General features: G+C 38.4%; 1 protein-coding gene and 1 long non-coding RNA gene across 3 annotated transcripts in view; one reads left to right on the top strand and one right to left on the bottom strand.

Annotated features, from left to right (window-relative positions):
• LOC122190918 overlaps positions 1–8803 on the top strand; it is a 20876-nt gene extending 12073 nt beyond the window's left edge. Inside the window, exons 2-4 of one of the 2 annotated variants that reach the window (XR_006182263.1) lie at positions 3210–3384; positions 7344–7430; positions 8504–8803. This is a non-coding gene — a long non-coding RNA (uncharacterized LOC122190918). The remainder of the gene's footprint in view (positions 1–3209; positions 3385–7343; positions 7431–8503) is intronic. The other variant, XR_006182264.1, reaches the window with a different exon arrangement.
• NMBR (neuromedin B receptor) lies at positions 3129–19343 on the bottom strand. Its single transcript, XM_042891059.1, has 3 exons — positions 18928–19343; positions 5866–6214; positions 3129–3530 (listed from the first exon to the last, which is right to left on the bottom strand). Exons 1-3 carry the CDS (start codon positions 19341–19343, stop codon positions 3129–3131), a joined length of 1167 nt encoding a protein of 388 aa, XP_042746993.1.
• Positions 19344–27390: the final 8047 nt, after the last annotated feature.

Here is a 27390-nt window from a genome sequence, read left to right on the forward strand (position 1 = left end):
TCGCAAGGTGGCATACACATTTAAGATTACTTAATCAAAACAGATCTTGAGTTTTAGCCCCAGGAAAATAATGCTGAATTCCTGCCAAGAAGGTGTTATAGCCTACCTGGGAGTACTTTCCCCATAAAATTTAAAAAGAACAAGTTTCAGCTTGTAGTTCTGCCAGAAGGCACCCTAACACTGTCTGTACCATACATAGAAATTTAAGACAGTGAGTAAAAGGAGTATAAATCAAACATAATCATCAAATCTTACTAAACACTAGATTAATATTTTCCTTGTAGGATTTCTGTAGCACCTAGAGAAGTCTGTGTGACACAAATGCCTTTAGGGGGTATAAATGCATGGATTTGAAGTCCTATAAAATGCTACACTGTACAGAGATTGCCAAATAAAATGAGGCAGGGAACCAGAAAAAATGCAAAAATACACCAGAAACTTGATCATGGTTATTAATCACCACTGAGAAAGGAAGGCTTTATGATTTTGTGTTTTATGGGTGCAAAATATCTGGGGCTAAAAATAATTCAAGACTGATCAGAAGAGAGAAACTGGGAACTGTCTGGCATCCAGAAATTAGTGGCATAAAGTTTAAGAGAAGATATGAGAACATGTAACCTCATGCAGATTTAAGGCATGTGGGAAGAGTAGAAGAAATGGAGACAAAGGGAAGATGAAATAATATTAGGCAGTTATGGATGGCAAATTCCTTAACTATTCCTGAGAGATTTATAGAATCGTGTCAACCTGCTATTTCATGTGAAGTGTCCCAGAAAGCCTCTAAAATCACTGAGCTACCACAGTTAGCTACATACTGCCTGTCCTAGCTACAACAGTTACATACCATAGGTCTTACCAGCTTAAACCATATACAGATTACGCCAAGATAACATCTTGGTGCTTTAAGGATAGTGGCTGGAAGATGTCTAGCCTTAAAGATAAGGGTCCAGGAAAGAATTCTTGAATTTCAGTTGGTTCCACAGAATTACAAATAAAACATTAATAGGAAGTGCTCTAATGAGGACAAAACGAACAGTAGGCTGCTATACTGCATTAATACATCAGTTTTTGAATTTCTGAGACTTGCAATTAATCCTGAAAGCCAAACAAAACTTCTGTTGTCCCTTCTACTATTCATTTTATAGAAGTTGCTGAAGAAGTGTAGGTTATAGTGTTATAACAAGGAAAGATCTGTGTTGGAGCAGTTCCAACCCCTTGAAAGGAAGAGTTATTTGAAATCATACTTGGTTCATGAACTGGACCTAAGAAATATTTCCAGAAAGTACCATTGCATGCCACTACCATTCCTTCTCATAAGACAGGCATGGAGAATAATTACTGGTCTGACAGCACATACCTGTATAAGGGGGCAATCAGATTCTACCCCATCAATCTGTTCTTTGAGCAAGAGCTAATGCAGCCAAACTGATAGAATTTTAGAGTGGTTTGGGTTGAAAGAAACCTTGAAGATCATCTATTTTCAGTGAGCAAGGTTGATACCCACTAAATCAGGTTGTCCAGGGAACAGTTTAGAAACTTTTATATTGATACCCTTACGTGAGTTTATGCAGCAACAAACTTCAGTCTACTTGGCTACTTGTTTTGAACCATGAACAAATTCAACCTTTAAAAAAAAAGAAAAAGGAACAACAACAAAAACTAGAAAAATAGTCTTAAAATTAAATGTGAACTTTTAAAGTTGATCCACTTTTGGCATTATGGTTTAAAGAGCAGCTTCACAAACTTCTTGAAATATATTCCCAGAAAGAACTATGAATGAAAAGAGAGAGCAGTAAACTGCCCCACAAGATGTGTACTGGACAGTAATGGGCAATCACAGTCTCCCTCACTGCTCCCTGCTATTTCAGTCCTAGCTCTGCTCTGGCCACGTACTCCAAAATTGTACTCTTGGGAATACTGATGAAGAACTACTCTTTCCACAGCCACCAAATGGTGTGGATTGACCAAGGAACTGGAATGTTTCACACACAAAAAAAATTGTAAATCCTTCTTATAGGCCTCCTAGCTAGAGTTTTCTGAAGTTCATTGATTATTTATTCACAAGAGTCTACAGGAAAAGAAGTGAGATTTTCGACAGTACTGAGTGTTTAGACTTGTAAACTGCATGTGCAAGAGGACTGAGCAAACAGTGCTAGCTGTTATGTTTCATTTCTTAGGCACAATATCAGAGTAGAGCTTTTTTGATCCCATGGGCTGGATGATCGTTAGTGGTCCAGTATGTTTCTGCAGGGCATCCTTCAGTCTGGTTTTGCCTGAAAGTGATCTTGTATTATGAGACTGCTCTGAGAGGCAGATTGAAACCAGGAAAGAGATAATGACTTTAAAAGAGTACCTCTGGTCCCAGCTCTAACACTAGTACAGACACTCACTTGAGTACCTAGATTCCTGGTTATAACAATCCCAAATTAGACTGGGACCCCAAGCCAGTAAGTATCTGAGGAATCTTATTATTGCTTTTTAATTTTAATATTCTTTAAATTTGTGGTAGCAGAATTAAATTTTAGCAGATAAACTTATGACTTCTAAATAGTAAACAAATGACCCTAAAACTCTCATCCATGTGTCTGTGAATAAACAAGATAGATTTAAATGAGATAGAGAGCTAGCATTTGATATATTACTATATTTTATCTGAAACTGGAGTCTATGCCTTTGAATAACTCCTTAATTGGTCCAAAAAATGCCTACAAGACTTAATGAGAAATACTTGTATAGACTACACAGCTAAAATCATGCAAAAATCTATTAGATATATGCCTGGATTAATATTCACTTGAAAATACATATTTTTGAGATCAGAAGAGCTATTGTTTTTCAAGCATTATGTGAACTATGCTAATTTTCACACCATTATGTTTTTCCTATATGTTAAGTATATGCCAACATCTTCTTTAACACATGCTATGAAGCCAGACAGCTTTGGCTTCTCAAAGCAATGCACTTTTTACTTCTGTCTAACATTAAAACTGAGGTGAAACAATCTCATACTAGACAGGCTTTAATAGATTCCTTGTTTAGACAGTCTAAGCAATGAGAGCCAAAACTGAGTTACAAACTGCAAAAAAAATTTCAGTTTTGTTCTGTAGTCAAAAATCATACCTATTAAATCATAATGACATTTCTTGTTTCAAGTTTTGCCCATTCAGTTGTGTCACACTAGTCACTGTGTTCCTGGTATTACTTTTCAGGGAAGTTGTCTGAATGGCAGAAGAGTTGCGCAAGTAACTGGCAGATCTCTCTTGTTGAGATTTCTTCCCACAGCGAAGCTGGTTGTTGAAATGTCTTCTGAAACTCTCACTGAGCAAATACAGTGCAAATGGATTGACACAAGAGTTGCAGAAGCTTAGCACTCGGGCCACTAAGGTAACAACCATATGCCCTATTGATGAATCAATCTCATTGTAATTAAAAGACCGGTACATGTATAGCACATGGTTGGGGAACCAACATATAGCAAAGAAGCCAACAAAAACTAGAACAATTTTTGCCAGACGTTTCCGAGTTTCCATCTAAAAAGATGAAGAGAACTCAAATCAACAATAGTGAAAAAAACTACTTCACATAACATACAGTTAAAACATGCAGCATTTCACTTTATATTAAGAATTATCATAAGGCCAGTAATATACTGAATTACTTTTTTATTACTATATTACTTTTTAATACTTTATTACTTTTTTCATTTACTTTCCCACTTTCAGTTTACATACAGTGAAAAATCCTATCTGTTTGTGCTTACAGAAGGTTGCTCTTTCTATATGAAGAAAGAGAATTTCATGACCCTAGTATGTATTGGCACATCACCTCAAAGCATGCACCAAACGATGCTATGAGACACATCTTGGCTTGAAACTTAGCTTTAGTTAGAAGTTATTTTAAAACTGTTGGTTTGAAATGAAGAAACATTGCAAGTCTGACACCTAGGGTTTTTGCCGTAAAATAGTACTTATGTACTGTTATCTTGTCTGAAATGCCTCAGGCCTGCACCTCTCTCCAATGGAAACCAGCAAAATAGGTGTATTACACAGTCTGAAGCATCTTAATTCCAAAGTAAGTTGAAAGGCTTCATCAGTCTTCAATAATAACTTGAAAGAAATAATGACTTTTTTTGCAGTACTAAAGTGTGATTGGATTACAATGTAGATATTCAGAATGGGTGAAGAGTTGAAAGGAAATGAGCACATACAATGGTCCCAAAACTGAGAAATGGAGACAAAACTGGCCAATTGAAAGGTACAAAATGGAGGTAGAAGCTTTCTAAATACTCCTTCCAAAAGATTTATTGTTTGTGGCATGTACCAAAGTTTCACAGAGGCAGGAATTTTTTCTGGCTTTGCTTAACTCACTATTAAATTTGAAAAAATAAAAAGCAAGTGATTTTTTTTCTAACAGATTTTCAAAATCCATGAAATAGATCTGCAAGTGGAATTTTCTGAGCTCCATCTGAGCAAAGAACAGTTGAGGTTTCACAAAAGATGGGAAAGCTGTACCATTGCAATTCGGTATGATTTGCACTGGGCCAGATAGCAGTAGCAAAGTAAAAGGTACAGAGGCATTGTATGAATATCATACTTTTGTGCTATAGCATAAAGAAACCTGGACTGATAGCAGTAATCTGAATTTACTTATTCTTGCTGGGAGATATGTGAGTACACTAGATGTTTCTACTCTTCTGAGTCCCATAGATTAAACAAAAAATACCTAAGTAGAATGAAAAAAAAATGTCCTAATTTGAAAATATGTGTAGGTTCGGAAATTTGATATAAATTAAATATTGTTTCCATCCTGTGAGTTCAGCCAAAAGGCTCTCAATATTTCACAGAAAATAACATAGTACATGAAGTGCTAATATGCATGCATTTTTACAAGAAACAGACTAGAGTGGAAATGAAATGCTGAGCTAAGAGGACATGAGGGAATGGGGTCTTTCTTTGAAAAAGAATGTGTACGTTCTGTCTCGGCAAAGAGATTTCTGTGAGCACAAAGATATTTTCTACAGCATTGGCAGAAAAAATCTAAATTATTTTCATGGGCATAAGTAGTTTTCTCTATCAACACTAATGCATTTTCAAAGTGGTTAAGGCATTTTCCTGGCAAATGCTGAGGTTGGCATATAAACAATTGTGTTAATGAACAGCCACTTGTTATCGTATAGTTTAAAAGGCCTTATAGTGAAGTTGGCTATTAAAATGTATTGTCTCAAAGGTATACATAATCTACACTGAAAATTCTATAGCAAGTACAACAGAAAGATTATTAAGAAAAGTTCAGTTGTAAATTCAGGATTGCATCCAAGAAACATCTACTCAGAAGGCCAAAAAAGTTCACTTATTGCTTTCTCTTGACATTTTCATCATTCCTCGGCCTGAGAAAAGCTTCCAACCCTTTAAGAAATTTACCTTCCTGTGTCAATATTTTTCATTTCTGAGCTGAAATAGAGACAATTGTAAAATAATAATAATAATAAAATAATAAAAAAAAAAACATGTAAAAACCCCCTGTTGGTAGCATACAGTGAGAGGTGAAGTCAGTAAGACTGCAAGCAGTAGTTACACTAGCTACACATACATACACATAAACCAAATCTATTTCTTTCGTGAATATGTCTTGATGATATTGAATTTATATTTTCCTTCGTATTCATTTACATACTGGGTTTAATACTGAGTAATTATTACAGCAAAGGCATTTTTCAGATAATTGTATACTTAGTTCATGCATGTAGAATCTGAGCTTGATTCTCTGTGTAATCTAGTAACTTTGATGTTCCTTTTTTTGTTCTTTCATTTATAAGTGCACGCAGAACATAATGTTTCAATGGGAAGTAAACATTAAATTGCTCACCTGTCGTTTTGAGTGCTCACTGTTTTCTCCAGGGATATTATGGGCACTTCTTATTAAACTCTTTGCAATATGATAGTAGTAGATACTAATAACGGCAAGAGGGATAAGGAAGTACACTAGGAAAATCAGCACAGAATGGATCTTTGGGTGCATGTCATCCGTCATGGGGTATGGTATGCATGCTGTGAAAGTGGCATTATCTGTGTCATTAATGTGGGCGAGTTCGGAGAACACTGCTTCAGGAACTGATAGGAGTATGGAGATTATCCAAATGGCAATGGCTTTTGCACAGGTCCATAGCACTGCACTGGAGGCCTGGATGTCCATGGGCTTTACAATTGCTTTGTACCTGAAAGTGATAAAAATGCAGTTACATACTAAAAGGTATCTCTTTGTGCAATGATTTAGGCTACTTCATACTTCTGATCAAAATAATGTCATATTTTTTTTTTTCTTTTTTGAACCAACACAGGGTTTTTGTAATCTTTATCAGATTTGCATTTTCTAAATCTCTGGTCTTTCACTGCATACACAGCTATCAGAGGTGGCAAAAGGAGTTGCAGAGAAGCTGCAATCTGTCACCCATTCTATGCCAGCCAGGTGAAAACACAGAAGCCACTACCATTCTGTTCTTCCTTGTCCCATATCCTCTCAGCAATCCCCCAATGCACATCCAGCCTCAGTACTTCCATCCCACTCTCATACCAGCACATTCATGCTACAACTTGTTTTTTTCCTTATCTCTTCCTTCCTGTCACTGCCTCTCATTTCCACTTGCAGACGCAATGCCACCCCACCAGCTGCTTGCCTTTACTCCTTAGCTCCATTGTATACACAGATATACTGTCCCCGCTGCAACACTCAAAACATATATATATATTTTTTTTATAGAGCCAAACAAGAATGACTGCCAAGAGCCTATCCAGAAGTATTAAACTCTTAAATAACATAAGAATGTTCACATAAACAGTTGGAAGCTGCTGCTTCCGCATTTTGGGAAACTGACCCATAATAAATGATTATAGATAAACTTTTGCAATATTAATAATTTCATGACCATTACAGTGAAAACAGGAAATGTTACAAAGAATGGAAAAATCACTACAGGAAAGCTGACAAAAGAACAGAAGGAGATTCTGGTCAGGAATTTTTCTATTAAATTAAAAAAATAGTTGCATAAGTTGATACCCAGGGAGACTTCTTACAAGAAAAGGTTAATTTTAAAACGCTAAAATACACTTTGAAAGAAATATTTCAAAGCTGCCTTAATGCTTTGATTAACTTTATGATTCTGATTTTGATAAATATTACTTTTCAAGAAGTAAAGTATGTTTTTACGCTTTTATTAAAACTGAGCATTTAGTAAAACATTTCAGTTTGACTAAACTATGGAAATTTGGAAGGTTGCTTTTTCTGATGCCTTTTTTTTCCTTCCTCATTTTTTCCTGTCTTAATTTGATTTTATGTTCTTGAAATAGCAGAATTTTCAAGAAATGGAGAAATTATTTTCACTTACCAAGAAAAGAGAAGTTTAACATGAGTGAAGAGGGATTCATATATTCCAGGTACCTAACTTTATTCCTCTTAAGCTCCTTCTGTTCAGCAATGTACTTTCAAGCAGTAATTCAGCATCTTTGTATATTAAAACACCCTTTTAGGTGCTTCTTTTTCTCTTACATCTGTTCACTGAGCTTTCAATGAGAAGAGCTGTAAGTTAGATGTCTCCACCCAGTGATAGAACTCCTTATCTACACTTCTAGGTACACATACACTTGTAGATATGTACACAAAAACAAACATACATTAATATGAACAGTTATCTAAATACTGTCAAGCGGTTAGGCTGTGGCTAAGGTTGTAGCATAATGCATTTGCTGCAGGCAAATGGAACTGCAATCCCAAGTACACTTTGTGACTGATCTGTAGGTCCTGACAGTACTTAATAATCCTCAACATGTCAAGCAAAGGTTTGGAGAACTGTGGGTCAAAGCTATATATCTATGCCCTGCCTTGTGAGTTTACTTAAGCCTTCAGTCGAATTGACAATGCCATGGAAATATCTGGCATGGAGTACTGTCTTGGTACCTGAGAAAATCTTTTTTTAGGGAATGTCTGAGTTAAAATGTGTCTTGGAGATTACTCTTTCTCATGACTGTGATAAACTTACCATTAAGTAGTTATAAATTATGGCTATTTATGGTCATATTCTCTCTGAATTGAGAAAGGATTTTTACTGTGTCTTCACTCATATCATGGAGTAGGAAATTAAACTGTTTCTGTTAATTTTACTATTTCTTCTAACACAAAACAAAGATCTCCCACTACACAAATGTGTAAAGAAATCCTTTATACTGTCACAGCAACTTCTGCATAAAGCATGAAGGCTTCCCAGCACAAACTGTGACCTTATTAGTCAATAACATACTTCCTATTGCTGTCTGCCTTGATTTCATTACATGAAGACAGACCTTCTATCTCATTTCATTCAACTGAGGTGACGTCAAGTCTTTGCATCTGCTCAATTCTTTAAAACTCTACATTGCTGCAGAAGGGCTGATATGGGGACTTAGAGGGTATTGAAAAAAGAAAGCATATATTTTGTACTCTTCATATTTTTTTCTGTATTTTTGTATTGCAGTGCTTTGCCGAATCACAGAGTCATGGAATATGCACAGTTGGAAGGCACCCAAAATGACTATACAGCTCAACCCAACCCCTGGCTGCATACAGAACCACCCAAAATTCAAACACTGTGTCTGAGAGCATTGTCCAAACCACTCCTAGAACTCCATCGCCTTGGTGCTGTGCCCACTGCCCTGGGCAGCCTGCAGCCTGTTTCATGTCTGCCGCCCCTCTGGTAGAGACCCTTTCCCTAACTCCCACCTGTCCCTCCCCTGACGCAGCTCCATGCCGTTCCCTCGGGCCCTGTCGCTGTCAAAGAGAGCAGAGCTCAGCGCTGCCCCTCTGCTCCCTGTGAGGAGCTGCAGTCGCCATGAGCCGCCCCCCCCCCTTCCCCCCACAACTCCTCTGCTCAGTGCTCAGGGCTGAACTAACCGAGGGACCTCAACTGCTCTACATGAGGCAGCAACCTTGTCATAATTCATTGCTTAAGCAGTATTTGGTTCTGTTAATATCTACACTGGAGGCGTTTTCAGAAGCTTTTACATTCCTAAAAAAGGTGGCATATATTTGTGCTTTGACACATATTGCTGACCTATGACTAAGTCCAATTTTGAGGTCTTTCAAGCAGAGAGCCTTTTTCCACAAGAGAAGAAAAAAAAGCAATAGCTGGGTTCAGCCCAAAAAATTTCAGCATTGTCCTTCAGTTGAATACAAGATGGCATTCTTCCAAGATCTCAGTAGTCTGTGTCAACGGGAAGGAGAAAGCACTAAGCAATTTACAAAATCTGTCATGTTGTTTATATATCTGCAAAGACATAGAGACAGGTTACAGATAAAATCAAACGCAAACTAGGCGAACTCAGAAGTATTCCCAAAATGAATATCCAGCTTCTTCCTTTGTATAAAACTCATGTAAGGCTAAAATATATTACCAACCATTCAGATTACAAATTGTGTATTTTTTTATAAATTAGGCGACATTGGTAAATCAGAGTAAGAAGCAAATTATTTAGGCAAATTATTTTAAAAAATCCATCTTTTCCTTTCCTTCACTGTTGAAAAAATAAAATAACAGGTTCTCAGGAAGATCAGGAAATAATTATATGTATGTACTTGACTTTAATTCCTTCATGTAAATTCTATCATTCTACTTTGTCATTATCACTGCTGACAAAAGCATCTCAGCTCTTGAAATATTTTTATAGTCAGTTTCCTTACTTTGTAGTTACCAGTGGACACAAGCAAAAACTTGCCTATTCTGCAGATATTAGTTTTGTTTATATAGAACATAAATGTCCAACCTGCTACTTTTATGTTTTTGTTGCCCTCTTTTTTTTAGTATTTTATTTTTTTAAAAAATTGAAGTCTTGTTATTTAAATACATAAACTTTATTCATATATTTTATATGCATCCCAAAACAATTCCTTTTCACTCAGTGTAGCCCTGACAAGCCAAAAGGTTGGACACCCGTGGTATTGAGTGTTTTAATTACAAAAGAAAGAATATGTTCTTCTTGAGTTATAACATTTTGCAACCTTATAAATTATCAAATGCCTTCTTAAATGCATGTCTCAGTTCTCAATTAATATGTAAATTTAATTGGGAAAGCAACTTTCTCTGCTGAATCCATTGTGCTATTTCCCTCCCATGAACTTGACTTCAAAAGAAGCCGCTTCATGGTTCATCTAAGTGGTTCCTCCATTATACTCCTACCTCTTTCTCTAGAGTACTTTGTGCTTATGCCCTTCAAAACCAAATTAGAAAGAATAAGAAAAAAAAAAAAAAAAACCAAAGACAATAATTAAGAAGCCACTGATCAGTGATTACAGCCTATCATACTACCCAGGGTTGCAGTAATCCTACAAAGGGGACTGAAAGCTCCTGGGAAAGGCTAAATACTTCATCCTTCCCATTTTTATTTTTTTTTTTTTCTTTTTTGCAGTTCATAAAACTTTTAAATCAAAATGTAAAAGGTCAGATATTTTGAAAAGGATAATATGAGTAAATCTGAATACAAAACAGTATATGTTTTGTATTATAAATACTGGCACATTTTGAATATCTCCAGAGAAGGAGACTCCACAACCTCCTCAGACAACTTGTTCCAGTGCTCTGTCACCCTCACAGTAAAGAAGTTCTTTTGCAAGTGTGTATAGAACTTATGTTCCATTTTTTCCCCATTGCCTCTTGTTGCTACACACCACTAAAGAGTCAGGTCCCATCCATTTGAGTTCTGTACTTTAGGTATTAATAAACATTGATCAGATTTCCCCTCAAATCTTCTCCAAGATGAACACTCTCAGGTCTCTCAACTTTTTCCCTTAAGGGAGATGATCCATGCCTTTAATCATCTTTGTGGCCCTCTTGCTGGGGAGATTTTTTTATTTTTTTTTTAAACTGGGGAACCCGAAACTGGACCCAGTGTTCCAGATATGGCCTCAACAGGGCAGAGTAGAGAGAAAATCAATTCCATCAGCCTGCTGGCCATGTTCTTTTTCATGCACCCCAGTATACCCCTATATATTTATACATAAGGAAGAACTTTTTCTCTCAGAGAGTGGTCAGGCACTGGAATGGCCTGCCCAGAGAGGTGGTGGAGTTGCCATCCCTGGCAGTGTTCAAGAGGCATCTGGATGACGTGCTGCGTGATATGGTTTAGTGCTAGTGGTGGCAATGGTGATGAGGAGACGGTTGGACTAGATGATCTTTTTAGGTCGTTTCCAACCTTGTGATTCTATGATTCTATGATTCTATACTATTGGCCTTCTTGGCCACAAGAGCACACTGCTGGCTCATGGCCAACCTGTTGTCCAGCAGAACACCCAGGTTCTTCTCTGCAGAGCTCTTCTCCAGTAGATCAGCCCCTAGCTTGTACTGATGTATGTAGTTATTCCTCCTCAGGTATGGGACTCTACATTTGCTCTTGTTGAACTTCATCAGGTTCATGTTTGCCCAACTCTCCAGCCTGTCCATGTCATGCTGAATGACAGCTCAGCGTTCTGGTGCGTCAGCCACTCCTGCCAGATTTCTATCATCAGCATAGTTGCTGAGGTGGACTCTATCCCTTTTGCCCAGGTCATTGATGAAGATGTTGAACAAGACTGGACCCAATTCTGTCCAATGGGGAGCACCATTAGCTACAGGCCTAGAACTAGACTCTGTACCACTGAGGTCCAATCCGGTTTTCAATTCAGCTCACTGTCCACTCATCTATCCACACTTTCTAAGGTTCGCTGCAAGGATTTTGAGGGAGACAGTCTCAAAAGCCTCGTTAAAATCAAGGCACACAACATTCACTGCTTCCCCACATCTACCCAACTGGTGAAGATATCATGGAAGGCTACCAGGTTCGTCAAGCATGATTTCCCTTCGTAGATCCATGTTGACAACTCTTGATAGCCTTCTCTTCCAATTGCTTCGAGGTGGCATCCAAAACAAGTTGTTCCATCATCTGGGAATGGGAAAGGGATGGAGGTAAGGCTGGCTAGACTGTAGTTTCCCAGATCCTCCTTCTTGCCCTTTTTGAAGACTGGTGTGACATTGGCTATCTTCCAGTCTTCAGACACCTCTCCCATTCTCCAAGACCTCTCAAAGATGATAGAGAGTGCTTTGGTAATCACTTCTGCCAGCTCCCTCAGTACACATGGGTGCATCCCATTGAGGTCAATAATATCCGAATAAAAAGTGTGATCTAGCATTTTTAAGTGACTTCCCCAACCAGAAAGGAATGAAAGTAGATTTTTCAGGTTTCTTTTTTTTTCTTTTTTTTTTTTTCACATTAAATATATTACTTGCCCTGTTCCCAAGGCATTTCAGATGAGAGTAGAGAATTTTCTCTACAATTTCTCTTAATTTTAATTTTCTCATCTCTCTCTTTCTCTTGCCATTCACCTCTTATTAACTAGCCATATTTCTTACAAGCTCATACAAATTTTGCAGTGCTAGTTCACTGTCCACAATCTGGATTTTTCCTTCTACTTGTCCATTTTCTAGTAACTGAACTAGTCAAAAGTACCATAATTAATTTCTTCATTTCTCCTCCTGAGGACAGTAAGAGTAAAGTGCTTCATTGAGTTTTTTTTATTATTCAGAAAAATTAGTGTATGTCAGAGTTTCCAATAGATTTAAGTTTGCTAATGTTCAGAAAGAGTTAGTAATTTTTTAATATTTTAAGATAAAAGGAGGGAAAGGCAGAAAGGGAAAGGGACAGGGAAAGGGAAAGGAAAGGGAAAGGGAAGGGGAAGGGGAAGGCAGAAAGGGAAAGGTAGAGGGAGAGGGAAAGGGAAAGGGAAGGCGGAAAGGGAGAGGGAAAGGGAAAGGGAGAGGGAAAAGGAAGGGAAAGGGAAAGGGAAGGGAAAGGGAAAGGGAAGACATGGATAGGAAGAGAGTTGGGCAGAGGGGAACATTATGAGGTTCAAGAAGAGCAAGCACAGAGTCCTACCTCTAGGGAGGAATAACTGCATGCATCAGTACAGTTTAGGGGCTGTTAGTATAACAATCCTTAAATTACAAACAAACTTGGAATGAAAGCACAAACTACATTAAAAAATGAAAAATAGTTGGGGGAAAAAAAAATTCAGCTTGCTACTGAATTTATCACAGAAATAGGAAACAGTTTTGGACACTAAAATTTACATTAATCGAAGCAAAGTTGTCCGCTGCCAGCAAAATAAAGGCATTTCTTTGATCACAGACTAGGATAAACACCACAGCCATTTCTTACTTTGCCATCTTGAGGAATAAACTGTTTTGAAGAGCACACAGAAGGAAAAGTTTAACAGACACTTGTGTCTGCAAAGTTTGAGAACAGGGTAAAAACAGTTTGCCTTGTGTTGTTTGCTGAGAAATCATTTTCAGCTGTTTAAAGATGGTCACAAGAGGAACTTATCCAACAGGTAATTTGAATTACATTTAAGCTAACTTATGCTAGAATAGGTAATTCCTGAATGTGCTCTAGATACAAAAACTGTCCCATATTTTTTTCCATCCTTTTTTTCTTTCTGAAATATTTTTTATTGTTTTCCTTTTAGCTAAATGGAACAGTTACAAACCAGCTACAACATTCTGGAGTGGGGACAGGTGAAGATAGATTTCACTGTTAAATTGACATTAATGTTTGTTCCTGCTTCGCAGAGAAATTCAACCTATTTACAAGAAAGCAGAAAAGGGCTAATAACTCTATATATGAAAAAACAAACAAACAAACAAACAAACAAAACCTGATCTTCCTTTAAGAATTGGCTTTTAGTTCAGGCTTCTTGTGAGTCTGAGACCTCTGAGGACGGATATCCCACTCCTCTCTTTGTCACATGCAACACTGAAGACAGGCAATTTGTAGCCTGCATAGTACCTGGAGTATTGCTTTCAGCTTGCTGGCTACCCATCTTCATAATAATCTTGTATGCAAAGTAATGGTAGAGAGAGGTGTTCTCAAAAGAAGATTAATTATTCTTTGGTTAATTGTAAGTATCTTCCCGGATGTCATTTAATGCTATTTTCCTTGTCATGGTCCTTGAATGCTGTAAAGGAATCACAGAATTGTAAGTGCTGGAAGGGACCTCCAGAGATCAAGTCCAGCCACCCTGCAAAGCAGGCCCCCTACAGCAGGTGAGGCAGTGGGCAAGGAAGTCATGTCCACTTTTTTTCTTCATCTATTCCACTGTATGTAATAAGAAATGAAGATTTTAGATGTCTCCAATCACTATATTTCAGCTTTAATCATCACCTGACAAAAGAAGAAATTTTAAATAAATTCTGAAGAAGAGTAACAAGAAGTTCTATTTAAAGGTTTTTACTGATGAGAAGTAGTTTGATGAGAAGTAGTTATTAAGCAAATTGAGCCAGAGTGTTTTTTATCACCTCCTGTAGTCAGAGGTCAGCACATAGCAAAATATTTTTTAAATTCTTTACACTTTTATTGAAGAAATTACAATCTTCCAAAATTAAAGCAAATATTTTTTTAAAAAATCAATCAAACAATTTAGCTATACAAAGTTATAGCATACATTTTTTTAAGCATCTCATTCCAGCACTCTAGTATTATATTTTTAAAATGTAGGGAAGGAGTCATGGGACTCAAAAAATAATTCTGTTACTTGGTTACTCAATTAAATGCTTCATCAAAGATCAGTTTTTTAGGAAGAACACACAGAAGATGCTGTTTAAATTTTAGAGGGGCCAGTTGCTCCACTGTTCAGCTTCACAGTCTTCATGAAAGTGCAGCAGGACTGTGTTTGAGCTAACACATTTACACCCTTCATTAAACAGAAAATTCAATCTAGAAAAAGTAGCAGAATTAAATTTAATCCTAGTTTTACAGTTCACAAAAAGAATAAAGCATAAATTGTAGCCAAAGAGAATGAAACTAATCCAAAACTGTTGTAAGGCTGCCATTTATTCCAGCAAAGTCTAATCACCCCAAGTCTCTTGGCATTTTATGGATGCAATTGCTTTTCACTAACATATATAAAACAGCAATAGCCAGATGTGCATCCTTTAGCACTTCCTAATCTGCTGACCCCTGAGCATCTCCAGCCACCTCTCAACACTTTATGGAAACATCATTTTGGTATTCTACTTCATCATCAAGCACAGTATTACAAATCTCTTATCCTGAGAAGAAGGTGAGGAGCCCCGTGGCCCTAGTTTACATTTTGAGTTGACTTAATGTCCCATCATGGATGTGAAGTGGAAAAGCATCCCCTTGAGAAGTTAACAAGTTCATGGTTTAATTCAAGTCAGTTTCCATGCTAATTTGTGCTCTTTTTGCAGTAAGGAGATACTGGCACACCTTTTCTTGCATGCCATGCTATAATCCAACTCTCTAAACTTCACCTCTTTATTTTCACTCATACAAGAACACACTAAGTCCTGGGACATCCACATTCACATCCATTGAACTTTGCTCGAGACTGCAGTCCATGCCTTCCCATGACACATCTCTAGGTAAAGTGCATCCTTGCCCATTATGTTCTGGATCTGCAGGATTTTTCAGGCTGTGCTGAGTGCTATTGGAGGTGTTTTGCCCCCATGGGGCCCTTGGTTGTCTTTTTTTTTTTTTTTTTTTTTTTTGCTTTCTACATTTTTGTCCCCTAGTCCTTTTTTTTTAATTTGTCATCCAACTGTAATTATTAGTTTGTCTCCTTCTGTAATCTACACTCAGCTTTTTTGTTGTTTTGTTTTTTAAAATTAAGTTTTCAAAAGATGGTTTAGCTTCTGTGTGATTGTGAAAATCAATAAACACCATGGTCATGAGGAGAAGGGGCACTCTCCCTGCAGACATTTCATCTGTGGCTGTGAGAGTACAGCTGGATCAGCCGTTCCGCATCTGCATCACATTCTACACCAGAGATGGGCATCATCTCCTGCCGGAGAAGGAAATCATGGCCATTTCTGATGCCAACGCACTGCACTGACAGTACCACCACTGTAGTCTGTGAAGTGTGAGGTTACAGAAGGGCACCACTGCCCATCCCAGCAGCTAGTCCCAGAGCCCACATGAGCTCAAGGCTGAGATGGGATGAGAAGCTGGTCCTGAGATGGGGGCAGGCAAATTTGGGATGATTTGTTGTGTACTGATAAATGTAATCTGTTAACACTCTAGGAGAGTCTGGGAAGCAGTGTTACAAATTTCATATAATATTTGTACACAAGAAGACCCCTAAATAATCTCGCTTTCAGGTAGTGAAGATTCCAGACAGAAGATGCACACCTCTCGCAGCAAGCACAAGTGATGCTGAGAGACACTTTTGTGACAAGAAGTCATATGAAATTAAGCAAGTTTAGAAAAGAGATGTACGCAATGTATGCTATACCTTTTTTCCTTGTAGCTTCAGTTTGTAGGCAATGATTGCTCAAATTTTGTTTCTACTGTACCAGTTACTGCTAACTGAACTCCGTATGTGTAATTGACTAGGTTGAATTTCCACATAAACAGTAAGTGTTAAATACTCTGTGGAAAACAACAAATCTTTTTTTTTTTTTTTTTATCTTAACTCATGTAGGAACATTGTAAATAACTGTAAATATTTATAAGCCTCTTCTTTTGTTCAATCAGTGTATGGAGTTATATATAGTTCTCTGGTAGTAGGGAGTAAAGAGTAGGAAATACTTCAGTGATCGTATATTGCAATGTACTTGGAGCATTAGCTGTGAAAGAAGAGATCACTGCAAATCCATTATTGCCTATCAGACCAGAATTTGTACCAGATTGTAATGGAACCTTATATCCATATCACAGCTACCAACAACTTGCATCTTCTTTTGCCTATCTGGAGACAGCACTGTCCCCTGCCAGGCCTCTCCTCCTCATCACCTTTAAGCTCTTTTCCAACCTGAGCAATTCTATGATTCTATGATCACCTCTTAGCTGCAGGATGCTGCCATCTCTACCCATTTGCTAACATAATTGTCTGTACAGTTTCCCTCATATCTGAATCATGTAAAGATGATACAGCTTAGTAACTTGCCACAAATCAGTGCAACAACGAGAAGAAAAAAAAACAACAAAACATTCATACCAATACCTCCTCTTCAGTTCAAGAGAAGTTTCTCTTATACAAAACAGTATAACTGAATCCAATTCAAATTCCACTCAGAGCCATTCCAATTTCACTTATTTGGTCCCCTGGGATAAAAGACACTGTTTTCTGAAGCCAGTGGCCATTTTTCCTGACTGTTTTGTTTTGTTTTTGTCAGTAACTGAAAACATAATTACAGAAGTTAAAGAAACAAAGTTGCTAAATTCTTCATAAAGCCATTTCTGATACTTGCATGTAATATGTACTTCAAATTAGTAGAGGAATGTATTTATCAAGACCTTATATGGTCACATCACACCATCTGTAGCTGTCTGGTAGGATATGTAATTCTAAATCGTCCAGCAAAATAGATTCAGCTTTATTGCTTCCAGAATTTTTATTGATATTAAAAGAAGAATATAAAACAATATGGAAACAGAAAAAAAAAAAAAAAAAGAAAAAAACTTCAAAGCTATATAAAAAGTAAATGAAAAAAGACTTAAATATCAAACTCATTCTCATTATACTTCATTGGAGATATGATCTCCTCTTCAAATAGCTTCTTCCCATTTTGAATAATATACCACATTCATACTTTTTAAACAGTAGAAACAGAGCAGAAACAAAAATGCAAGGTTTGCTTGGCTCTCTGAGGACAATTTTTGATATATTCTTTAACTGAGATAATCAAGGCATTACAGGCATTCACTTCAAGGCACATTTTGCATGCTTCTCTTCAAGAAAACAATCAATTTTCATACATTATAGGCTTTAAAGAGAAGCATTTTAGATTCTGATTTAAATACCACTGAAATTTATGGCCACTGAAGAGTAGTGTTAGATCACTAATAAAAATAAAAAATCACATGATTTATTGCACTGGCTAAGAAAAACAAAAATTACAGCTAAATTCTATTAAAAAAAAAAAAAAGGATTTAAAGTTTTGAAGAAACTTTATTATAAGTCTGAAGACATTATTAAACTTCAAGCCTTTACTTTATGCACCATAACACAATCCAACAAAAGCAAAAGGGGTACTTCCTATGAAGAAGGAATTTAACATTTTCATTTCTGGCTAAATAAAAGTGGTTAAATAAGACAGGATAATTTAATTTAGTTTAAGGTTGCCAAATTACAATGGAAGATTTAGCATTTCTTGGCATGAACAATGGTCTAACTCATAATAGCTACTCATTTGTTATAAATCCCTAATGTATCCATTTAAATTAATTGGGAAGAAAAGTTTGGGGTCCAGCTCTTTGTTTCTTCCTAATATGAGAAGCAGTAGAGATGGAGATGTTTCCTTCTGGTTTTGTTTCTCCCTATCCCCATTTTTCTGTAAGCTCCAGAGAAGACAAAATGGACTTTCTGAATCAAAAGTTCAGTTGTGACAACTCCAGTAGAACAGTTTAATGTCTCAAAGTTCTCAGAGGCTGAACCAGTTCAGATGATCACCTCGGGTAACCTGCTGTTCTTTTAAGGCACAAAGACACACACACACACTTTCTCAGCAGAAAGAAATAAATCTATTAAAAATACACCTGTGTTTGACTCAGTTTAAACTGCTCACTGCCTGTTGACATATCACTGTGGCTTGGCACTGATCACATTTAGAACCTAAAACCTTCCTCTAACAAATAAAATTTTAATATATATATGTATCCCGGAGATGCAGAAAACAGGGCTAAGCCCCAGTTCCTGCTTCTGGCACCCTGGAAGATGGAGCCACATGCACACCCTTTTGCAGAAACCTTTTAACTTAAGTTGATATCAGACATGCCGTCAGTCAGAGGGAAGGAGACTTATGGGCAACTCACAGGTGGAACTAAGAGGACTGAAACCCAAAGGTACTTAGTCAGAGGAGTGTCTTACCTTTCTTGTCAGCTTGGGCTAGCCAAGCAGACAGCCCAGCTTTCCTACCTGTCAGCGCTGAGGGCAGTCAGTGTGAAGACAGAGACACCTACGGAGGTGAGCTGGATGGCAGGGATGAGCTTGCAGCCCACCTCCCCAAAGAGCCACTCCTCAGAGAAGTAGCGGGAGGCATCCACTGGCACACAGGTCACCAGCAGGAGCAGGTCACCAGCAGCCAGGCTGGAGATGAAGATGTTGGGCACACTTCTCATAGCACTGTTGGAGATGAAGATCTTCATAAGGGTGACGTTTCCCAGCAAGCCCACAGTGATGATGAGCAGGTAAAGAGAAGGGATCACACAGCGGACAGTGAACATGGCCATGCCCCATGCTGGAGGGAGCAGGGTTGTGTCTGGCACCAGCTGGATGCTTCCATTGCCCCCGAGGGGCAGTGCTGTGAGCTCAGGCAGCAGCTCTGCCTCCATCCTCGACCTCTGGGAAGACTGGAGGGTTCCAGTGTAAAGTGCAGTGGGAGACATTAAAAATCTTCACGCCTCTGCAAGTCAAACAACTTTATCCCCTGTCCTTTCCGCCTTTCTTCCTCCCTCCTTCTCTCCATTGAGTTGCAGAGATCGCACCGTTCTCAGGCACAGAAGAGAGAAAGAACAAGAACAACAACAACAACAACAAAAGAAGACAATATGTGCCACTCCCCCTCAGCTCTTTTGACAAGCTCTTCTCCGGGAAGACAAGAGGGTGAGATCCTGGGGCTCAGCAACAGCAACGACAGCAGCCTGCCCTGCACGGAGCGCCTCGAGCCGCTGCAGCCGGCGGAGGCGCGGTGCAGTCGCCTCCCGCGCCCGCGGTGGAGCTGTCCAGCGGCGCTAGTGCTGCTCGCTCCGCGGGTGGTGTCGGAGCCGCGAGCAAAGCGCGGAACGAGCCCGCTTCTTATTCCGCAGCCCCAGCGTATACCTGATGCTGGGAGGAGCCTCCCCGCCCTCCGCCCGCGTTTGTGCGCTCGCCCCTTCCCGGAGACGCCAAGGCGGACGTTGTAAGGAGGGCAGCCGTCCTCAAGGCACGGATCTTCCCAGCTCAGCCTGCTGAAACCACAGCACTTTGAAACACAGAGTGACAGGAGCACTTGGAGATGAAGGGATTTTATTCTTTCGTCCAGCTGCAGGTTATGAAAAGATCCTACTGAGAGCCATCTGCTGTTTTTAAAGTTTTAGGATTTACTTTGCAAAGTTGTATTTCACATTCCTTCAAATAGGGAAATGAGAGATAGGTGATGTATTTTATCCATCATTTACTATGCAAACAGTATATCAGAATGAAGAATGTTTGCCTCTATTAAGTGTACAGTATTTGCCCAAAGTGTCTCTTGCTTTTCATTGAGGAAGTGTCTATTACTTCTTTGGGCATACACATGGATTGGCTCTCCAAACAGTTCCATCTGTTTCCAGCAGAAGCTATGAGTTTAGGTAATTATGCTGCAAGACAGGACTCAAGTTTTCACGACACAGATGAATAATAGCATTTGACAGTAACATCCTGATGAACTGATTATTCTCCTTCCTCTTCTCAGAAAGGAGGATGTATGGAAGACTGCAGAGACCTTGCTTTCTCCCTTTAGTAAAATAGTTATCCTGAAACACTATGGGTTTGTAAGAAGAGTATGGAGAAAGATAATGAATGGATGGAGGTCTTATTGAAGTGGCAGAATGAGTTTGGCCACTGAAATGCCAACTGCAAAAGGTGCGATCTGTGCAGTAATATAAGGCCTATCCATGGCATATTGTCTAGTGTAGGAACCAAATTTTAAAAATATCAATGATTTAACTTAAATCTCCTTTCAGTAAGATTATCAGAAGTATTACTTCTTCTGGAAAGTTACAGCTGTCTATATCTGTCGATCCCTGTGATATTTCTAACTTCCTATTATATGTATTACAATTGTGTAAATGGATATTTAATGTAATGTTGATTCATTTCTTAAAAGGTACAGGAAGTTCTGCTTTCCTCCCCACTGTGTTAAATTCACCTACGCTCCCTCTGAGGCAGCCTTACTGTCAACTTGGAAATGTCACAGTTCCTGATATTTTCTACTATGTTGAGTGCACAGTAGCTTTTCTAGAACCATCACTATTCATGTTCCTGCAAACAGTCTGAATCATTCTTTTTGGTTCCCCTTGGACGCACATAGTCCATGTTTTTAGCCCTGTAAGCCTTAATATGAGCTGTGGTCCTTTCACTTATTTGTTCAGAAATTGCTTTATATGTGAGCAATCAATATGATTCTTTAAATATGCTAGTTTAAATTTAACATCTTTAATTTCAATTTAACCAAGGCACCAAAGCCTGAATCTTTTTGCATGAATATTAACAGAAGAAAATTTTAGAAGCTTCTGTTGGCATAAACTTCACTTGCAGCTTCCACTGGGAGAAGTAAGAACCCTTGGATTTTGATGCTCTACAATTAGACTCCCACTGCTGCTCTCCAGAAGAATTTCTCCTACCCTAGTTCACTTTACTTTTCCTGCAGACCAAAAGATGGAATTCCTAATGTGACAGAATTAGGATCATATTCAGTGGGAATTTATGTTACTGGCATTCAACAGCATTTGATTTTATCTACTCTGTATTTGAAGCCAAACAGCAAGGAAATAAGCTTTTGCGACTGTGAGTGTCTCCAGCTCAAAGGAAACAGAAAGTTAGATTATGCTTCTAATGTCATTCAGCGGAAGTCTGTGTAAAGGCAAGAGAATATACTCAAACAGCATGAATATAATTTCCTGCAGAGGCAAAAAAGAGAGGGAAATGCTCCACAGACCCTGACATAAAACAGCCAGAATTCAGATCCTCGCATGCAGATTGTTCATCATTCTCTTTTCAAACAAAAGAAAAAATATAATCTCTTGGGCTGATATTTGAGATTATAGTCTAGAGCTAATCTCATCTTCCTGCTATGATCCAAAACTTGGCATGAGAGCAAAGGAGAAAGGGAGCAGGATAGGTATGCCTGCTTAGTAGGAAAGAAACCACACAAACTGAAATCAAGCAGCGCAGAGGGAGCATATCTGTGATACCACAGGGCAGAGACAGCAACAGCTGGGAGATGTGGGAGGCAAATTCACCTTATCAGTAATTCCCAAATGTAGGGAATCTCTCTTCATCTCACAAATCTCTCTACTGAGAGATTTTTGTGCTTCTAGCACAAAAAAGGTCTCCCTTCACACATATTTGGGCAGAATGAGGTACTCAATAATCCCAGGGCTATTTTCAGACTTGCACATCACAAAAATTTTACAAGTCCACACACTAAACCAGCAGATATAGTTGGAAAAAGTGTACATGCGGCACAGAGTGATTTCTCCTAGACTGCTGAATGCCTAATAATCGTAAGTAAGTCATGTCTTCTTTATCGTTACTTGAATTCAGTCCTTCTTAATTTGACCTTGTTTTGGCAGGGATTTCCATTATCTTCCAGCTTCTTGAGTCAGAGGCTTTACTTAAAAAGCAAGAGCCCAGCACTTGAAGGGCAGAAATAAATTACTAGGTTTCTCTCCAGGTTTCAAAACAGATAATGGTTTGACAGTGCTGCTATATGTGCAGCAGAAATGGTGTTCAAGCAGTGACTGGGAATTGTAGCCAGAAAAAGGAAAAAGGAGAGGATGGAGGTAAGGGATCTCTGTCCAGGTACAAAACACTCTTGAAGAAGTTTAGCTTCTAAGGCTACAGCTCTAAAGCCAGACCTCAAACTCTAAGTTGAGGCATCTAAACATCAAGCACCTATTACTCTTTTACTGGTAAAATAATAATGAATGTTAATTATCTCACAGGCAATGCCAATAGTTTCCCTGGGAAAACTATTGTGGGAAGTACTCTAAAAAGAATTGTTGTGGATTTGTGTAGAGAATGCTAGAAATGTCATGAGCTAGCAAACTGGGTATGCTGAAAAGAGAAATGCTGAATTCAACTGTGGCTGCCCAGAGACAAGCTCTAAGCACCAGCTAATTAATAGAAAAAATGTCAGATATGTGCCATGCAGCCCTTTTTCCTTCTGAGAATCCAGATAACAGAAGAAGTAACTATACTGTTTTATCAGAGCCAAGCTGTGTCTGTCAGCAGTACTCTGTACAGGGGGCACAGGGCTACAGGCAAGACTGAAATGGTCACAAATATGAAAACTTCTCTTCATTAAGGCTAAATGATTGAACATGGTGACTATAGAAAAGAAAGCTAGAGAGAGATTCTTCGTGCTTATTTCTTAACTTTGCAAAATACACCTTTTAAATTACGTGGATTTCTGAATAATTAAAAAATTGTGATGAAGAAGCTTAATGTATGACACACATCTCCCAGACTGAGTGCCATGTCTGAGGCCTGCATAAACCTAGGCTCTCTTTTGCCTGTCCGTGTCAGCTCCCAGCCATTGCATCCTGACAAGTTCCATAAGAAGCATGTTCTCCTATCCACTCCTCTGTGCTAAACATAAGCCAGTCGGGAGGAAACAAGAAAGCCACCATGAGCCTCCTGCTCTAGCTGAATGTGAAGCAACCTCCATCTCTGGTCAGAATTCCATTGAGCACCAACCTCTGGCTAGCAGAGTCCTCCATTGCTGCTAAGCTTTGCGTGAAGAACCCTGTAAACTGACAGAAGAGGCTATTTCCCATCATATAAGCATTCAAGTTCTTCTTTGATAGATAAAATCTTAATGGCACCAATTTATTTTCATCTGAGATAAGGCTTCTTTCATTGTGTCTGTTATCTAATAATGACACTATGTGCCATTACATTTAAATTCACTAATAAAGCAGTGAACTGAGTGCTTAACGTTGAAGTGACAGTTCATCCCTATACAGCAGAACTCTAAGCAATAGAGTATCTTTAAGCAAGCATTTTGTTTCTATTTGCTTAACTGTGATTATTCAATAGAACTTAGATCCATTAAAAGGTTAAACAACACATTAAGTTTCAGCTAAGAGACAAGCTGAAGTCTCAGTTGGGAACAAGTCTGATATCAACGTCTTATGCCTTATTTGTGTGTAACAGACAACCAACAGACAGCTGCTCCTGCAAATTCAAAACAAATAATGATTTTCTGTCAAACAAGTTCCAAACAACTGCTGGAGCTGCCTTAGCAGACTGCACTCAGACTCACAGTGCCAGCTTATACTACTCACATTTCAAATCATCCTCTTAATGTTGCTTTCAGCTGCTCCTAGCAGGATGATGAGCTTTCCGTGCTTCAGTTCATAGGGTATGCATTTGAACCACTTCTAAGAAACCAACAGTTTTATAACAGACTCATTCATCATCACATTCAGTGGGGTCTGAGCGCAGACATCCATATGTTTGTATTGGGATTAATTCACAGCCCCTCCAAACTTCATTTTTTATTTCAGTTCAGCTGTATTCCTTAACTGTTTCCAGAACTACAACAGAGCATTGCCAGCTACCTCTTCTTTTAAGGTCTTTATTAAGCTTCCATATTTCTTCTGTGGTCACACAGGGAATTATTTGATTTTCTTAGATCAGGTGACCCAATCAAGTAGTTATTTTGTCCCCAGCTGACGACATACAGTAGCATTTGTAATGTGCAGTTTTCAGTTTTTTACCCAAAATGTGTCCTTATTTATTGCTAATATAATAAAATCAAGTGTTTCTCTGATGAAATGTTGTGATTATTGTAGGTTCGTGTTCATCGATTAGTGTGAAAACAATGGCTACTACATACAAAGCATAATAAAAAGCATTGAAAGATCCATTGTAGCAAAGAAACTAGTAATTTTCCTATTATGTTTTTTAAACATTACTTTAAGAAGTCATAAGAAATACCAACACAAATATTATTTGAAGTACACTCAAAGGTAGGTTTTCAACAGCAACTGACATTTCAGAGGAATCAAATGATTAAACTATTACTAATATTAAAAAAAAACATGCAGCGTGATGAGTTAATTTAGTAATTTTATGATAGTGTGGAAACAATAAGCATTGCTTTTCAAGACATACAAGCCTCAGTGCTTTCTACACATAGAGAAGCATCGGATCATATTTTTAAAAAATAGATATCCAGTGTTATACTACTAATACAACACCTCTTACAGTTTTCCGTGAGACAAAAAGACTTTTAATTAGCTGCTTGATAAAGGAGGTGTAGTCAATAGCACAGTTACTGAAGCATTTTTCACCACCTTCATAATACAGCACTCAGCTACACCAGTAGATACAGGGCAGATTCCCCTTGCAAAGTACATTCTGATGACTTAAAACAGTTTTTTCCTAATCACACAGTTATTAAAGTCATTGTGGTATTTTTTACTGACAAGCAGCCAAATCTACATGTGAAAGGAAGCCCTCCTCCCATCTCTTCCCTTTTCCTGCCTATGTTTCCCTGTGTATTGAGCATACATTGAGGAAGAGGCAATACTTTTTATTACAGGAACTTGAAGTCATGCTGCAACCATCCACAGAGGATGCTCCTTCATGAATCTTGAGGCAAAAGAGTAAGAGCTCCTCTTCAGATTTGGTGGCCTCAACAGTACTCAGTCCTGCTACTGAGCATCAGCAACTGAGCACTGAGCTGCTGCTTCTCTTTTTCCAGCTTTCTATCTCCACTCTTCTAACAAAAGTCTCACTAGATCCAAACTAACAGGTGGAGGTTTGTTCCCATGCTTCACTACGTGGCTGTGACCATCAGCAGAACTTGGCAATGGCAGGAGTTCTACTGGAGTTCTTCAACTATACATATGGAGTATGCTGACAAATTGCTAATAGCAATTACTGCTATTAGGCTATTTGCGATAACATTCTTTTGGATTTTATTTGTCTCAATTAAATTGCTGTTATTTCTTTGAATACAGAATCTTGGACCAACAGCTTCCAAGTTTGGCTATATCCTTCCTTTTTATGGGACTTAATTAAAATTATTTTTTAAATTATTTAATTTATAAATTCCAGATGCTGCAAATTGAACCCATTATCATCACAGCTGGGGCAGGGAAGCAGCAGAGCCAGGGAACCCCCACAGTCAGTGGGTAACCACTGGCACTTGGTGAGAAGGCCTGCAAGTCCCTCCAGTTGGGGGAGAAAGGTTTAGCAGGCAAGGCAGCAGGACAAGAGCAGGTAAGCCGGCAGTAGCACTTCTAACAGTGTTTTCTGAGGGTCACAGAGAGCGAGGATCTGCACAGGGACAAAAGGCCAAGCAAGCTGGGACACAGTCCTTGATCCTTGCTGGGTACCTGCCCTTCCTCCCAGGCAGTAGAGCTCCCCAGGTCAGATGTTTCACCCAAAGAGACACGCCTGAGTTCTAGAAAGATCCCTATTGAGAAGCGGACATTTAATTTTCAAGAACAAGTGTCTTCAGGTTCATGGTGGCATGGTGGTTGCTATTTTGCCATGGTGTAAATGGATACAGTAGCAAAATGAATAGACTTTCTTCTGAAGCATTCAGTTTTGTCTAGTACTTCCTGCAACAGCAGTGTACCAATAGAGGCAATGAAACTGACAGATTAACTGATAAAGGATTAGATATGTTACTGCTTATATAAAATGTGTAGCAATAGTAAAATGTTCTAAGACGCTGTTTTGTAGACAGCCACTGCTGCCTCCATTGGCAAACTCTTTCCCTTTCAAACAGAGAGGATAAAATAAATATTTTGGATGATGACGAAGAGCAAGTAATAGCTGGGCCTCCAACAGTAATTTTGCTCAGTTTTGTTTTCATGTGTTGAGTAGCCCTGCAATATGCAGCTCAGGCCTCCAGCAGTAATTGGCCAGTTCCTCTTTTCTTTGGATCAGTCCTCATGTTTTTCTTCAGTGTTTTGGGCTTTGTTGTTTATGGAAATGAGGTCTTTCATTTCAGATGTGAATCAGATCAGAATGAGGTTAATTTTCTCAGTTACAACCAGTTCAAGCCTGTAACTCCTCAGGCAATTCTCTTGTTTATTAAGACAATAAACTGCAAACATTAAACATAATTGTTCAATATAAGAAGTAGTAGCTGATTGGGCTACTTATCACTTAGCTTTTTCATGAATATTTGCCTTTTAATGATCTTTCATTTGTGACTGAATGTGGAGTTGTACTTTCAGTCCTTCATAACAACAATCCTCATCTTTCAGAAAACAACTGAGTTTTTCAAATTAAAACATACCAGTGTTTTCCACCTTCACTATGCCACCCAAGCATTTATGCATTTGATATATGTTAGAAACAGGCTTTCAAAATACTCCAATATATGCCCATTTTAGCTGATGCAGCGCAGCTGTAAATGACCTGACAACCATATGTCTCTCCTACATTAGGTATTCTAGGCATTCCAGCTGGTGATTGTACTGGTGCCTGGAGCATGCATCTCCTGTCCTCTATGCAGCATTGCAGAAGAGAACCATGTTTGCAATTACTACTGTTGAGTAGTTATGTGACAATTACTCCTCATCTAAAAAGCCCTTCGTTATATGAATAATCTTTGTTTCTTGGTATAGATCAAAGGTTCAGACAATAACATGTTTTAATGGCCTGCTGCTT

The sequence above is a fragment of the Lagopus leucura genome, unplaced genomic scaffold, assembly GCF_019238085.1.
Source record: "Lagopus leucura isolate 7727_CA_CO unplaced genomic scaffold, USGS_WTPT01 Super-Scaffold_73, whole genome shotgun sequence".
Taxonomy (NCBI): domain Eukaryota; kingdom Metazoa; phylum Chordata; class Aves; order Galliformes; family Phasianidae; genus Lagopus; species Lagopus leucura.

Coding starts and splice junctions, on each gene's coding strand:
- NMBR (XM_042891059.1), bottom strand. CDS start 19,343: ATGGAGGCAGAGCTGCTGCCTGAGCTCACAGCACTGCCCCTCGGGGGC. Junction 6,215..18,927: donor ACTGCCCTCAGCGCTGACAG/GTAGGAAAGCTG, acceptor TATCACTTTCAG/GTACAAAGCAATTGTAAAGC. Junction 3,531..5,865: donor GTGAGCACTCAAAACGACAG/GTGAGCAATTTA, acceptor TCATCTTTTTAG/ATGGAAACTCGGAAACGTCT.